The 16,562-nt window shown below is 52.1% G+C and overlaps 1 protein-coding gene across 4 annotated transcripts in view; it reads left to right on the top strand.

Moving 5' to 3' along the window:
* PPP2R5C (protein phosphatase 2 regulatory subunit B'gamma) overlaps positions 1-16,562 on the top strand; it is a 1,570,607-nt gene that overhangs the window by 1,032,666 nt on the left and 521,379 nt on the right. For all 4 annotated transcript variants that reach the window (XM_069637762.1, XM_069637761.1, XM_069637763.1 and 1 more), the window contains one exon: positions 5,971-6,079. In XM_069637762.1, the coding sequence (XP_069493863.1) occupies positions 5,971-6,079 (109 nt within the window). The remainder of the gene's footprint in view (positions 1-5,970; positions 6,080-16,562) is intronic.

The raw sequence follows: 16,562 nt of genomic DNA, 5'->3' as shown, positions 1-16,562 counted from the left end.
GGATGGGCTACGGGCTCATTCCAATAGGGGAATGGCTACTTCTGCGGCTTTGAAGAGGGGAGTCCTTGCAAAAGACATTTGCTCGGCTGCAACATGGGCATCCATGCATACCTTCATCAAGTATTACTGCTTAGATGCCTCCTGCAATGAGGATTTGTTTTCCAGGGCGGTACTTCATTCCGTCCATGAAAACAATAACTAGCACTCCCACCTCCGAATTGATCACTGCTATTTGAGTCTTGGGAGTCTATCACAAGATGAGGAATACGTGGGAGGACAGAATCCATTCGAAGAACAAGTTACTTACCAACTGTAACGTTCTTTCAACTGCATGTTCCTCGCACGTATTCCTCATCGACCCTCCGAGCCTACCCCGCAGTACAGTTTTTCTTGCACTTTCCTCTCACGATGGGCCTATCAGTCACAGCACATGCCTGGGTGTTCCACAAGTATTTCCTTGAAAAAACCGAACTGAAGCCAACGGGCATGGCTCAAGCTATTGACACGGAACAGAGCCCGTCGAGGGACAATCGACACCACGACCTTGAGCACACGACCTGCTGGAAAAAAAAAAAATCCGAAGCAGCGAAGGTGGCGATAACGAATATCACAAGATGAGGAATACGTGGGGGGAACATCCAGTCGAAAGAACGTTACAGTTGGTAAGTAACTTGTTCTGCCACACAGACAGCATCTCAATTAAGCATCTCTTTATGGCACATTGAACCACGTTGGGTAACATGCAAGGAACAGGTGCACCCCGAACAGTGTGATCGTTTCTCTCACCTCTTGGTTACCCATATCTAGAGTAGGCAACCTTTTTTTAAAGAAGCTTCAGATGAGGGAACCACACCCACATCTGCTGGGATCCTCCCTGTCCCCCAGCTCGATTCCCATCATGGGATACCTGATCCTTCAAAAGAGAACCACAAAGGACAACATCTGCTGGTGTCACAAGTAGTGAAGCAGCTTCAGTTGAAGGTTGCATGTGTGAAAAACCCAAGGGATTTTCACTGTACAGAACCTCTGTAAGCAGGGAATGGGCACCCAAGAATGAAATACGGTATCCCCTTCCACACCTCTTTCGCATCCTATTATGTTGCAGCTACTGACTTCCCAACTCCCCCACACCCTTTTTCATCAAACACTGAGACAAGGAGGCAAGATTGGGAGGATGAGGATTACCAGCATAGAACCCCAGACACAGAAATCATTCTCCTCTTTCTACAGTAGACTGTCCCACTAACAAGGCTAGGCAAAGCCAGACCTCCTTTTACAACCATGCACACCTGGTTTTAGTTAAAACTGCCAGGAAGTATAAAAAGCGGAGCTGGAAAGCACACTCAGAGCAGGAGTTTGGGATGCTGATAGGGGATGCTGGAAGGTGCAGGAAGCCGGAAGGAAGACCAGAAGAGCCCTAGAGACCCTGGGAGACCTGGAGGAGGAGAAAACCTCTGTGACACTGACCCTGTGATTCCAGAGGAGACTGCACTGTGGAGAGGGAGCTGTACCTCCAGAAGGCAAGTCCGGGGGCAGATGGGGTTTCCTGGCGGTGCGCACAGCAAGACTCCTCCCTGGGTCAGTCAGGAGAACCCAGGTCTTGGAGGGTCAGCAGAGGAGACCCTGACCTCCGAACAATATCCGCGTTGGCTCCTGCAGCTCCAAATGCCGTTTTTGGGAGCTGAGAAGTGGGAGCAAAATCCTGACCGTGCATTCTGGGACTGGAAATCCCAAAACCCTTTTTGGAAAACTGTGGTCTGAGAGGAGACTAGAGCCCGGTCCGAGGGAGACTCCTGTGAACTTTTGTGGAAGAAACTGGCACCAGAGCTAGAGTGGTCTGGTGCCACGTGGGCGCTCATTTGAAGATCTGTGGCTGGTGCTAACTCTCCTGAACCAGGTTAAAATACAAGTCCCAAGGGGCTTTAGCGTAGGCCGAGGTGAGGTGTCAAGATGGTCATACGAGGGTCAAACCAAACCCCTTGTACAGTCGAAAGTCTTTCAGGTGTTGTGGAGTCAGACATGAACCCGACTGAGGGATGCCTGCAAACTGGGGTGAACCGTAACGCACCCAGGGTCATTGTGGTGATGAATTGTGCAAAGCTTAACTAGGGGCTTTAGAGAAAGCCTGGCTGGGGGCTGGGACCCGGACTTGGGTAAAGGAAGAACTTAAGGGCTCTAGAATGACTTTCTTATGAACTGTATGAAAATGGCAATTTGAACCCGATGGAGGGATGCCAGGAAGAAAGCAAAGGGAACTGAATCCTGCATGGTGTTAAAACTAAGTGAACTGTGATAATTGGCAAATGTGAACCCGGCTGAGGGGATGCCTGCGAATTAGGGTGTGCAGTAATACACCCGTGAACATTGTGATGACAAGTGTGAACCCGACTGGGGGATGTCCACAGTAAGTTGTTGGTCTGAGCCCAACTGAGGGAGGCTAACGTTGAGAGAAGGATTGAACCTCGGCTGAGGGGATCCAAGGGTGAAGAGTAATCGCCAGACCTGAAGACGAGTAGAAGAATTTTTTTTGTTTTTTTTGTTTATGGCATATCAGGCCATCTAAAGCAAGAGACTTTACATGAAAGAGCACAAAAAGTTAGCAGGCGCCCCTCTCTCGAAAGAACACAGCATGATAACCTGTTATTTGAGAGTTCATAGCCATCTGCTTTTTGCTCACTGTACCTTTCACTTTTTGTAACTGTGCACTCTGTTAGTTACCAACCAACTTCTTTTACAAGTAAGTATCTTTTGAAAATTTGTAATTCTTTTCAAGGCAGTACCCTTTTTTTTTATCTAGTCCTTTCCTTATTCTATAGCATGAGTCCACTCTGAGGCAGTAGAGGGACCTTAGTGGTCTAGTTGCCAGCTGTAGGCAGTGTGAAATAGGGTTCAGTTGCAGGCAAAGTCAGAGTTCCAGAGGAAGACTGTTCAAATAAGTATTTCAGATTAATGTTACTTTAGGGTCCAGGGAGATCAGAGAAGACACCCTAGGAGGATTCTGCAGGGGCATGGATGAACTGGATGAGTGGCCTCCCAATCACAGAAAACGCCCCAAAGCTATACAGAAATCACAAAGTCTTATAAAATACCCCAGCCAACACAGTACCTCAGCACAGAAGAAGAGTTGCAGCAGGAACACTTCAGTATATGCAGCCTAAAACCAGGTCAATGGATTCCTTTGTCAAGAAGACGGAAGACTTTTGCAGCCGGTATCGAGGAAGAAGGCTCCAGGCAAGAGTTTCCTCACAGCAGTATGCGGCTCTGTGGATTTGGGGCCTTTTCAGGAGCACAGAAGAAGACCGAGTATCGCTGGTTGTATTCTTGTCATTTGCAAGGTCCAGCTCTCTGTGAGGGGACCTTTTGGACTGCAATCGTGCCTCTGGAGATTCAGCTGAATGCCCATGAAGTTTCAGCGAGATTCAGACTTCGGAAGACCATGCAGCGCACAATTGTTCAAGGTGCCAGGGTATTGCAGTCCGCAAGGTCTCAGCACGGTGTGGGGAGGCTCAAAATGCAGGCTCTGGGTCGTCATTTGGGGAGTCCCCAGATCGATTGGAAGGAAGGGCTACAGCAGGCTCTCCGGATGATGGAAATTGTTTCAGCTGCAGTTTCTTCATCGTACTCTTAGGTTTTGCTTCCAGTGGTCGACTAGCTCTTCAGCTTCCAAGTTCAGTCTTTTATGCAGGAACCTAGCCAATCAAACAGCCTTGTAACATTCAAACTTCGAGGGGGTTGGCAATCCTGTTCGGACAGCCAGCCTCCCAGTTTGAACTGAAATTTCGCACTCGAGCTGGAAGACAGAGGGCTGCAGAGTTTTGGACTCCTCCCTTGCTTCCTGCCTTCACAGACACTCGAACCCGGGCGGGGAGTCCACAGAACTCCCGCCGAGGATACAAATCAAGCAAAGGAATTTTCTGCCCTGCATATCAGAGGAAGGAATAATCTCAAAGGGTTCCTGGTGAGTCAGGGTCATCCAGGTATAATATAGTCCAACAAAACAGAAAATCGCCAAGGCTATTGTAAAACACTCCCCTTCTTTTTGCACCAGTACCATAACACTTTTTAATTTCTCATAAAAACAAGTTTTCTATTTTGTACCAGAGTAACATAAGTATATCTGCTTTGCAACCAACCCCATATACATATGTACACTTTCGTTGGCCCAAAACACCAGGCCTTCAAACAATGTTTTATACAACAATACCAACATAAATCTATTAGACACAAACACTTGGGTGTATTACAGTGTTCTTTGATCGATTCCAATTTTTCTTTTTGTAGAACCTGCCCTAACTTAAACAGCGATGATGGTAGCTGTATATAAAGGTCAACACAGTGTGTTTCGGCCGTCTCTTCACCCACTGCTGTGTCATAAGTATCCATGTGGCCTTCATCAGGACAAAATCTAGTTTCTAACGTACACAACCCAATGTGTATTGTTCCTAGTTCAGAAGTAGATTACCGATCATCATATGAAGAATTCCCCCATATGTGAGGAACTCGACAGTAACTTCCTTGTAGGGTGTACCAGGTCACAAGGTAGTGGTTAGCCGAAGGTCTGGAATATTATATTTCAAAGCAGTCCTTGTTGTGGATCACTAGAGGAGTACTGGAGCAGCGAGTTCTGCATACAATCTACTTCTGAAACTAGATTTCGTCCTGATGAAGGCCACATACTTATGACACTGCAGTGGGTGAAGAGACGGCCGAAACACACTGTGTTGACCTTTATATACAGCTACCATCATCACTGTTTAAATTAGGGCAGGTTCTACAAAAAGAAAACATAGGAATCGATAAGAGCATTGTAATACACCAATGTTTTTGTGTCTACAGTAGATATGTTATTGTATAAAACATCGTTTGAAGGCCTGGTGTTTTGAGCCAATGAAAGTGTAAATATGTATATGGGTTGTGTTGCAACTAATATATATTTGTTACTCTGGTACAAAATAAACTAAGGTTTTTATGAGAAATTAAAGTATTATGGTACTGGTGTAAAAAGCAGGGGAGTGTGATACAATAGCCTTGGCGATTTTCTGTTTTGTTGGCCCAGAGGAAAGAACAAGAAAAAACAAGGAACACTAAAATGGAGAAAAAACAAGACCGGGGCCATTTTGGTAAAATGAGCACCCATGGGAGGTGCCTTTATCGGGGCTGTGCTAAGAGCCTGCGAAAAGCTGCACTGAATTAATAAAAAAGTTATCACTGTCACCAGCCATTAAAGGTAAGCTTGTCCATGTAACAGCATTGTTACAGTTTGTGTGAAAGGGGATGCATTGTGGAGTGTGCTAGTTTCACCAAATAACATGTAAAACGGATCCAAAGATCCTTTCTACCCTTGGGAACTGTAGTTCTCACAAGGTTAACCAGAGAAAGTTAAAAGGGGAGCCTCTAAGGCAGCCTAGCAAAAAGTCACTTATTGCCAAAAATGTTGTCCTAGTTAACTTTTGAAAGACTCTATGGGGAGTAGGCACCCATAGAAAGAGAGACTCTTGAGTGTGGAAAAAGATTCCCACTCACTGAGGTATAGGGAAAAATAATCTACCAGTCCAGCAAAATGATCTGCGGTTCACACAGCTCAGGAAGATTTATCATTAATATGATTATCTAACCTAGCACTTGGTGCTAGAAATTAATAAAAGTACATGTACACAAATATTTAAGTTACAATTCTGCTGTTTCAGAGACGGCTGAAATAACTGCCATTGTGTTTGCACGCATCCAAACCATGCCTTGAGGTGTTCGATCTTCAACAAAAAAGTAGTTAAAACAAGGAAAACATTCCTTTACTAGCATACCTGTATACATGAAGACTCCAGGCTTACAAATGACTGGTTAATGTAGTGAAGAGGAACTGGGTAAATACTGAGTTAATTTGCCGAATATGTTTATTGGCCTGTTCTGAAATGTTTAAAGTTATTACTCAATTCTGGCCGTTACTAACAGACATGTTTGGTTTTATTACAGTATAATAAATGGATTTGCCTTACCACTAAAAGAAGAGCACAAAATATTTTTATTGAAGGTGTTATTACCTTTGCACAAAGTTAAATCACTGAGTGTCTACCACCCACAGGTAACTAATGTTATGCTTTAAATTGTACAAGACCTGTTTGATGTTTTTATTGTAAAGAAGCATTCATTTTTGTCTTGTAATATTGGGACAAAATGTTATATCTTTGATAAAATACCGTATAGTTGATCCAGGGATTACACATGTCAAGTTGCAAGCTGCTAGCTAGCCATAAACACTTCTACATATGCCTACTGCACGCCATTTGTTACTCGCCAAGAGTCAATGACCACAAGCCAGTGGTGATTGCAAATTTTGCACCTTGATGGATCGATGTATTTTCAAAAATGATTTAATTGCGGGGGTTCAAATTGACCAGTTTAATTGGAAGTCACTAGTAATAAGCTTTCTACATTTATTTCATCGAGAAAATGTTCAGTAATATACTGTACATAATATAAGCATGTATGTGTATTTTCCAAGTGCCTAATTGGCTTCCGGGAGCAACCTAGGACTGTTGAAATGCTTATTTGTTGGAGTGCTTTTTTTAGGTTCACCATTGTTATCCTTGTAATTAATGTCAGGAAACTTTATTTTTAAAGTGCTATTTAAATCTGAAGTATTGCTTATTTGCGAACTTATTCATGGCGTAGCTGCTCTTGTAATGTGCATAGCTACACAATAGTTCAGTGTAACTGCTGATGAGAACCTCTCATTGCTCAGACGATTATGCTCTGTGCAATCAGATGACCATTCCTGCCAGTGCAGTAAACCATCTTTCGAGGGGATTGGGTCCTCCGACGTATTCCATATCTATGACATGTAATCACCACAGCTGTGCTGCTTCGGAAACTTTTTCGGCGTCTGCGTCCTGCGTCGATGACGTCGATGCGCCGTCGTCGAGGACCTCCTCCGACGTCATCCGATGTGATAAGTAGGACGCACGACGCCCATAGCCTCAGTTCCGTTTTTTCCGCGAACGTGTTGCTTCGTGTTTCTCGGTTCAAACGCCTCGACTCTTTGGAGTTCTGTTCTTCTCGGTTCTTCGAACCTGTTCGTTTGTGAAATTCCTTCGGAAGATGTCTACTTCGTCTTCGACCCCGCGTCCGGGTTTCAAGAAGTGCGGGGAGTGTGGGTCCAAGATGTCGGTGACGGACTCGCACAACGCCTGCCTCTGGTGCCTCGGGGAGGCCCACGACACGGATGACTATCGACTGCCAGTCGCTCACATCCAAAGCCTTACGCGAACGTAAGAAGAAGTTGTCGGTAGGTCGGGTGTCCAAGCCCCGGAAGTCGAAGTCTGCGGGGCTTTCGACGGATGATTCGAGGGGTGACTCTCCGTGTCATCGTCGGAAGTCTCGTGGGTCTCCTTCTAGGAGTCGGTCTCGCCACTCCTCAGCCTCTTCGAGGCATTCTCGGAAGCGCCGACACCGGTCGTCTTCCAGGTCCTCTTCGGAGGGCTCTGCCCGGCACGTCGCTTACCACTCCAGCCGTGCGACGCCGGAGGAATGGGCTTCCTTCGGGAAGAATATGTTGGCGATTCTTGAGTCGCAGGGTACTCAGCCGTCCGCGCCCCCGAGTGGGGTCGGTCGTGTGAGGTCGAGAGACGCCGCTCGCAAGAGTGGTCGGCACGAGTCACGGGAGAGGTCCCGTTCGGACAAGGGGACTCGTTCTCGACGTACCCGTTCCAGGTCCCGGTCCTCGACGCGTTCGAGACCGTGTGCACCTGTGAGGTCTTCGAAGAAGGCTTCGACGTCTGTGGCGTCGAGGGCGTCGACGGGCTTTCTCGAGGCTCTGGCTCCGAGGAAGTCGTCGATGCCGTCGACGCTCAGGTCGTCGAGGGACACGCTCGGGGCTCCGGCCTCGAGGGCTGTGTCGACGCCGCCGATTCTGGAGGCGCTGCATCTGACGACGCCGATTTCCTCGACGTCGATGCCGATCCTCTCGGCGCCGATGCCGGTTCTCTCGACGCTGGCGCCGATTCGCTCGACGCCATCGACGCCTTTCGTGTCGGAGGTACCCCAGGCGGGTGGACCCCCTAAGAAGGCTCTGGTTAAGAGCAAGCACTCTCGAGTGCCTTCTTTTCGCCACCTGGACTATATTTCAGAGGCGGATGAGGATTCTGATGGCCTGGTTCCTGGTCAGGTTCCGGATGACATTGTCTCGGGCCATAGTCAGTTTGACGAGTTGAGACAGTCACTGCATGATGCCAGTGGACTGGACACCTCTCCGGAGGTGGAGTTTTGTAGGCCTGAGCCTGGCTCTCATGCTGATTCCTCGTACCGGCGCCTTATGGCTAGGGTTTCTGAGTACTTGGGATGGTCTGCTCCACCAGGGGAGTTTGTGCAGGATGATCTGACAGACATCCTTGATGTTGGTCCCCCAACTGACCCGGTTCTGCCGTTCCATATGGCTTTACAGAGAAGGGTGGCGGCGGCGGGTTGGACTGCTCCGGAGAGTCTCCCGGCGGTGGGCAGATCCTTGTCGCGAAAATACCGTCCAGCCAATGGCGACCCCTGCTACTTGACCAGGCACCCCACTCCGGAGAGTTTGGTGGTGCAGGCGGCTACGGCCCCGGCAAAGCAGGCATCGTACCCTACCATCCCTCCTGATAGGGACGACAAACGTTTTGATGGCTGGGCGAAGAAAGTGTTTTCTTCTGGTGGTATGGCGCTTCAGGCGGCCAACTCCATTTGTGCCTTGTCGCGTTTCACGCACACTCTGTGGAACTGTGTTGCGTTAGCGGCTGAACATGTTCCCGAAGGGGATGAACGGGATGGTTTCCTTGCTATGGTCCGGGATGGTAAGGTTGCCATGTGTGAGTCCGTTCAGTCGGGTTTGGACTTAGCTGAATGCGTCAGTAGGTCCATGGCGGCGAGCACCGTGATACGCAGGTTGGCGTGGTTGCGGAAGTCGGGGTTTGCGCCTGATGTGCAGTCCCGGCTCCTCAACATGCCCTTTGATGGTGAACACCTTTTTGGCAGCAAGGCTGACGAGAGCCTTGAGAGGTTGCAGACCTCAAAAGCTGCAGCGAAGTCGTTGGGCGCTGCAGTTCGCCAACCTCCGCCTTTTCCTCCTAGGGGACAGCAGTGGAGGGGTGGTTCCTTTCGTTATTACTCCTCCTTCAGTAAAGCGAGAGGAGCTGGCAGTCAAAGAGGCCATCGCAGGGGTACCAGAGGTGGACGACAGAGTACCCGTGGTGCCAAGGCCGCTCGGGCAGTTGCCTCTTTGCCCTCAGGTAACGCCGCAGCCGCTCCCACTCTGTCGTGAGGCCATGTCCCATGGTTCGCCGGTTGGGGGAAGGCTGGCGCAGCATCTTGTAGAGTGGCAAGCCATTACTTCAGATGTGTGGGTTCTGGAGATCATAACCCACGGCTACTGTCTTCCTTTTCGGCACAGGCCTCGCGACAATCCACCGGGGAACCTCTCTTTGCAGAGTCCGGATCCGCTCCTTGTGCAGGAAATTCAAGCCCTGCTGGAGAAAGGCGCCATAGAACTGGTGCCTGTAGCGGAGAGGAACAAGGGATGGTATTCCCCTTATTTTTTGGTTTGGAAGAAAGACGGGGGGATTGAGACCCATCATGGACTTGCGCGGTTTGAACAAACTCCTCAGGAAGGACAAGTTCAAGATGGTTACTCTCTCTCAAGTCCTCCAGGCCCTTCAGCTTCAGGACTGGTTGGTGTCACTCGACCTCAAGGATGCTTACTTCCATGTGCCGATCCATCCCAAGCACAAGAAGTACATGAGGTTCGCGGTTGGCGACTCGCACTTTCAGTTTCGGGTCCTGCCGTTAGGATTGACCTCCGCCCCGAGGGTTTTCACCAAGCTCATGGTGGTGGTGGCAGCGCATCTCAGGCAAGGGGGGATTCACGTCTACCCCTACCTGGACGATTGGTTGATCAGGGGGAGCTCTCCCGAGCAAGTCCTGGATCATCTATCGATCACCTGTCGCTCCCTTCACAGGCTGGGCTTCTCCCTCAATTTAAAGAAGTCCCATTTGACGCCAACACAGCGGCTCCAGTACATCGGAGCAGTGCTCGACACTTCCCTGGGGCAGTGTTTTCCTCCCCAGGTGAGGGCTCTTCACATTCAGCAGATGGTGCACAAGTTTCAGCATGCCCAGACGCTCCCAGCGTTCAAGTTCTTGAGGTTGCTCGGCCTCATGGCATCCTGCATTCTTCTGGTGCCAGAGGCTCGCCTGCGGATGAGATCTTTGCAGTGGGCACTCAAGACGCAATGGTCGCAGTCCTCCGGCAGGATGTCGGACTAGATTCAGGTGCCGTCCTCGGTAGCCCGGGACCTTCTGTGGTGGGCCGTCGAAGGCAACTTGATGAAGGGGGCTCCATTTTGGCTTCCCTGGCCGGAGGTGACGATCGTGACGGATGCATCCCTCACGGGATGGGGAGCTCATGCCAACGGGCTGACAGTCAGCGGTCGTTGGTCTCCGTCGGAGTCCAGACTCCATATCAATCTGTTGGAGCTGAGGGCCGTCAGGCTAGCCCTGAAGGCTTTTCTGCCGTCTGTGCGAGGGAAGAATGTCCTGATCCTGACGGACAACACAGTGGCCATGCACTACCTCAACAAAAAGGGGGGGGCAGGGTCGCTTCCTCTGTGCAGAGAGGCGATGCAGCTCGAGTTCTGGGCCATCCAGCAGGTAGTTTCGATCTCGGCAGTTCATCTGGCCGGTGCCGAAAACGTGACGGCGGACGCTCTGAGCAGGCAGAGCGCGATCTCTCACGAGTGGGAGTTGGCTCAGGAGATTCTCCTGGAGATCTTCGCCCTTTGGGGGACCCCTCAAGTGGATCTCTTCGCCTCCAGTGTCAACCGGAAGTGCGAAAGGTTTTGCTCGCGGGAATTTCCTCCAGAAGGAGCCTTAGGAGACGCGTTCGTGGTGGAGTGGTCATTCCCGCTGCTGTACGCGTTTCCTCCAGTCCCCGTCATCCCGCAAGTGCTGCGGAGGTTACGGAAGTTCGGTTCCCGGATGATCCTCATTGCCCCGGCGTGGGCTCGGAGGACATGGTACCCGGACCTTCTCGACTTATCCATCTGCCCTCCACGTCGTCTTCCCTACCGAGACGATCTGCTCTCACGGGAGGGGGGTCAGGTTCTCCATCCAGAGGTCAGATCCCTCAACCTTCACGCTTGGCTTCTGAAAGGTTGAGGTATAGGGATTGGGACCTCCCTGAGGACGTGATGGAGGTGTTGCTTTCGGCCCGAAGACTGGCAACAAAGTCTCTGTACCGTTGCCGTTGGCGTAAGTTCTGCGACTGGTGCAGGGTTCAGAATGTGGATCCTTTTGCATGTGACATCCCCATGGTTCTGTCCTTTTTACTTTCTTTGGCCCACAGGGGCTTGCAAGTGGGTACCGTTAAGGGTTACCTGGCGGCGCTGTCCATCTTTAAGCGCTCGTCTGAAGTGTTCTTACTTTAAAATCCCTTTGATTTCACAGTTCCTGAAAGGGCTCACTAATGTGTTCCCTCCGTCACCTTTCCTGGTGCCCGGTTGGGATTTAAACCTGGTTCTTAAGTTTCTTATGGGTGCTCCGTTTGAGCCTTTACATTCTTGCCCTTTGAGGCTGTTAACTCTGAAAACTGTGTTTTTAGTTGCGGTTACTTCCGCTCGCAGAGTGAGTGAGTTACAGGCACTTTCAGTTAAGCCTCCCTTCACTGTATTTCACAAGGACAGGGTTGTCCTTAGAGTTCGTCCTTCTTTTCTTCCGAAGGTAGTGACGGAATTTCATTTGGCCCAGAAGGTTGTTCTTCCGGCATTCTATCCTCCTCCGCATCCTGGTAAGGAAGAGGAGAGGCTCCATAGGCTTGATCCTAGGAGAGCTTTAAGCTTTTATGTTTCACGCATGTCCCGGGTCAGAGTGGATGATCAACTCTTTATTGGTTACGCTGGAAAGCGTTTGGGGCAAGCTGTGACGAAACAGACTGTCTCGCTGGATTATTTTGGCCATCTCGGAGTGCTACCGTTTGGCGGGTAAGGACCCACCGGCTGGCTTGCGGGCCCATTCTACCAGGGGTATGGCTGCGTCTACTGCCCTGCAGAGGGGTGTTCCTATTCGCAACATCTGTGATGCAGCCACCTGGGCTTCAGTTCATACATTTGTACGTCACTATTCCCTTGATTCCATCCGAGCGCAGGATCTGGCCTTTGGCAAGGCGGTCCTTTGCTCTGCTATTTCATTGGCTATTCTACATTTTGATTCTAAATTCTTTCCCTCCTCCTTGCTTTGGTACTGCTTTGGGAGTCTGTCATAGATATGGAATACGTCGGAGGACCCAATCCCCTCGAAGAACAAGTTACTTTCTTACCTGGTAACGTTCTTTCGATGGGATGGTCCGACGACGTATTCCATATCGCTCCCGCCCTGCCTTCCCCGCTACAGAATTTCTTTTGCGATTGCAGCTTACGTTACGCAAGGCTTTGTGTCTGACTGGCAGTTGACTTATGTCACACGTTCTGGGGGAAAAAACTACAACCGAGGCTATGGGCGTCGTGCGTCCTACTTATCACATCGGATGACGTCGGACGTCGGAGGAGGTCCTCGACGACGGCTCATCGACGCAGGACGCAGACGCCGAAAAAGTTTCCGAAGCAGCACAGCTGTGGTGATTACATGTCATAGATATGGAATACGTCGTCGGACCATCCCATCGAAAGAACGTTACCAGGTAAGAAAGTAACTTGTTCTTCTGTAATGTACTGTAGCAGCATTTCTCCAGCATGAGGTCTGGCATGGATTCACATGCTCATGAATATTCCCCGTCGTCAGGCCGGGAATCCTCGGTATAGAAAAAATCCGTATCAGTTTCATTTCTGATCTGTCTTTCTCAGTAGTAACCAATCACTGGTCTCTGGGTCATACTGCCCCCAGCCAATGACTGCCCTCTCCCTAAGACCCTCCCCTGGCAGCCATCTTCAGATTTTTACCGCACGTTCAAGTGTTGGGAGTCCTCGTGCTTAGCTCTCGAGCTTTTGCTGCGTTTTCGCGCTTTTTTCAGGAGATGTTCTCATTTTTTCAGTTAAAACAGCCTCAAGCTCCACAGTTTCTACTTCCGATCAACGGAGATCTGTTTCTGAGTTTTCTACGCCCCTCAAGGGTGAAGATTTCATCGAGTTACGCTTTTGGAGGATTCCAGAAGTTCAGAGGCCTACCCCGGACATGGCCCAGGAGAAAGGGAGCTTGACGCCCGGGAAGCTATTCAGGACCTGCCCTGGATGCCAGCTTCAGAACGTTTTCAAGGAGGACGAGCATTAGTTATGCCTCTGACTACACGAGGACAAGACGCACAAGGAAAAGGACTGCGCGTTTTGTGGAAACATGTCGGAGCGGACCATGAAGGATCGCCACCTCCGTCTCGCCAACTGGCTGGAAGGTAAGAGCCTGCCAGGCGAGAAGAAGTCAGAGCGGTCTTCTAAGTCCTGTGAGGGTGCTCCGGCGACGGGGGCCCAACAAAAGGCTAAGCACCGCGAGTCCGCGGGCACAGGGAGCACCGAACGGTCGGGCTCCTTGGCTGCCAGACAGGGCGCACCCTCCCCGGCGCCATCGACCACGAGCCAAAGCTCTGGCTCGGGTAAGAGGAAGTTCGAGAACCCGGCAAAGCTTCTGGAGAGGCCCCGGTCGATCTCGAAGACTCCGGCAGAGGGGGAGCGGGGCTCGGACCCTCCCCCGGAGGTGAAGGCCCCGGGCGTACAGAAGGTGACGTTGGCCGTGATTCACCCTGCTAGGACCTCGATTGAGGATGTCGCGGCGGCCCTGGCTCAGCCTGTGGAGGCTACACCAGTGGAGGCGCCCTTGGGTACCAGAGTCTCCCTGCCACCGCGGAGGGGGGAGTCTTTCAGGCCCATCGAGAAGACCCCCACGAAGTCCTTATTGGAAAAAGGGGGTGAGGTGGTGGTGGCCGTCGTGGATACGGACACGACCTCTGAAGAGGAGCTCATCCAAGTCGTGGAGGAGGCACAGCCCATCGGGAGGGATCCCGACGAGGGCGACGGTGACGCAGACGAGGCTCCTCAAGAGCCTTCGCGCCTGTCGTTTCCGGCGCCGCAGGACACCTCGGCAGCCATTTTGTCAGCGATCCAGTCCTTATGCTCGGAGATAAGGACTAGGTTGCCCCTTCCCCCGACGGAGGAGCCTGAGCCAGACCCGATGGAGGATCCGGAGCCAGGACCTTCAGGGAGCCCACTGCCTAAGAGGAGGACTTCGCATCCTAGGCCTCCTCTGCCGCCTCTGCGGCCTTCTCTGCCTTCTCTGCCTTCCCCCCGGTCCACTACCCACGGGGATGATACAGGCATGGACACGACTACGACGGGTACGGATGACGTGTCCCCCGTCGCCCCCTGCCCGGGCGTCCCCGCCCGACGAGATTGGATCCTTCCATGCAATGATCTCCAGGGCATCCAAGCTCTTCCAGCTCTGCCCCGAGGAAAAGGAGGAGGGGTTCCTTTACCATCGGCGCGAGGCTAAAAGGAAGACGGTCCTCGCCGTACCGCTTCTTGATGACATCTGGGATGAGGGGCTCGCCCTCCTCAAGAACCCTGCCACGGCTCCTGCGAAGAGGGACCGGTACGAGAAGTAGTACCGGGTCCCTGACACTGCCCCCTTGTGCCTTAGAGTGCAACCTACCCCGGACTCGGTCGTCTCGGCGGCGGCCAAGAAGAAAGCGGGGGGGGTGGCATCAGCCTCGACTTCAACCTCCCCTCCGGACGGCAAGGGTAGGAAACTGGATGCGATGGGACGACGGGTCATCTCATCTGCAGCGACGACCATCAAGGCGGCCAACGCCCTGGCCATCGTAGCCCGCTACAACAGGGAGTTGTGGTTTAAGATCGCCCCTCTGTTGGACTTCCTTCCGGATGCCAAGCGGGCTGAGGCCCTGGAAATCTTGCAGGAAGGTGAGATTGCCTCGGACCACGTCATTACGGTGGCTACGGACATCGCCGACACCGGTTTCCGTCAGTTGGGCAATGGCGTTTGCCTGAGACGACGAGGATGGCTCAGGGCGACGGATTTCCGCCAGGACGTTCAGACCAAGGTTTTGGACATGCCCTTCGATGGGAACAACCTTTTTGGCAAGGGGGTTGATAAATCCCTTCAGGCGATCAAGACAGACACGGAGACGGCCCATGCACTGGGGGTGCTCCAACAGCGACGGCCGTCCTTCGGGAGCTCCGGAGGCAGACAGGGTGCCTCCAAGGGAGCCGGCAGCAGCTCCTCTACTTACCGTCAAGCGGCAAGGTCTTCGTCGCAGGAGGCCTACAGGGGACGCAGCAAGTCAGGTGGATCCCGCCGTTGTCGCCAAGGTGGTCAAGGAGGCAAAGCTGCCTCCAAGCAGGATTGAACCGTCGGTCGGGTCGGGCCCCCCCCCGAAGCACCCCGGTGGGAGGCCGGCTGACGAAGTTCGTCGGCGTGTGGGAGTCCATCTCCACCGACCGTTGGGTGGCCCTGGGGCACGCCCTTAAGTTCCAGAAGAGGTGCCCCCGCATTCCTCCCGTGGCCAGGAGGGAAAATCACATCCCTCAACTGCTGTTGGAAGTACGGGCGATGCTCAGGAAAGGTGCCATCGAACAAGTCCCGAAGAGGCTTCGGGGCTCCGGAGTTTACTCAAGATACTTCCTCATGAGGAAGAACACAGGAGGATGGCGTCCCATCCTGGACCTGCGACGACTAAACAAATACATCAAGGCACAGAAGTTCCGGATGGTCACCCTCCAGCACCTGCTGGGACAGCTGGAGGAGGGTGATTTACTGTCGTCGTTGGATTTGGAGGATGCTTACTTCCACATCCCTATTCTAAAGAGGCACCAAAAGTTCCTCAGGTTCGTGGTCAAAGGGCGGCACTACCAGTTCAAGGCCCTCCCGTTCGGATTACAATCGGCGCCCAGGGTGTTCACCAAGTGCCTAGCACCGGTGGCGGCGTGGCTGCACCTGCAGGGGATCCACGTCTACCCCTACCTGGACGACTGGCTCATACGGGCAAGGACAAGGGAGCTTGCCGTGGAACACACTGCAAAGTCCGTCCAGCTGCTAACGGACCTGGGGTTCTCCATCAACTTTCCAAAATCCCACCTGGTCCCGTCGCAAGTCGCCCTGTTTCTGGGAGCACAGCTTGACACAGTGGCGCGGCGGGCCTCACCGTCGGAGGAAAGGATAAGGACCATCCTAGGAAAGGTGCAACGTCTACTGGCCACGGACGTGGCCAAAGTGAGGTCTATCAAGTCCCTCCTCGGAACGATGTCCTCCTGCATTTATCTGGTGCCCCATTGCAGACTTCGGATGCGCCCCTTGAAAGAATTCCTCGAAGCCCACTGGATCCAGACGACAGGCAGCTTCGAGGACAGGATCTCGCTCGACGAAACGTTCCGTCAGGCGATACGATGGTGGGGTGTCCGCGCTCATCTGACAGCGGGAACAGGCTTTCTAGCCCCGGCCCACCAGGTGACGGTGACGACAGATGCCTTCCTGGAAGGTTGGGGAGCGCACACCGGGGGCCTCCACGCGCGAGGCCTTTGGTGCTCGGAGGAGAAGACTCTCCACAT

Source organism: Ambystoma mexicanum, chromosome 14 (genome assembly GCF_040938575.1).
Source record: "Ambystoma mexicanum isolate Mex_15411 chromosome 14, UKY_AmexF1_1, whole genome shotgun sequence".
Lineage (NCBI taxonomy): Eukaryota > Metazoa > Chordata > Amphibia > Caudata > Ambystomatidae > Ambystoma > Ambystoma mexicanum.
This window is presented reverse-complemented; position numbering and strand designations above follow the sequence as displayed.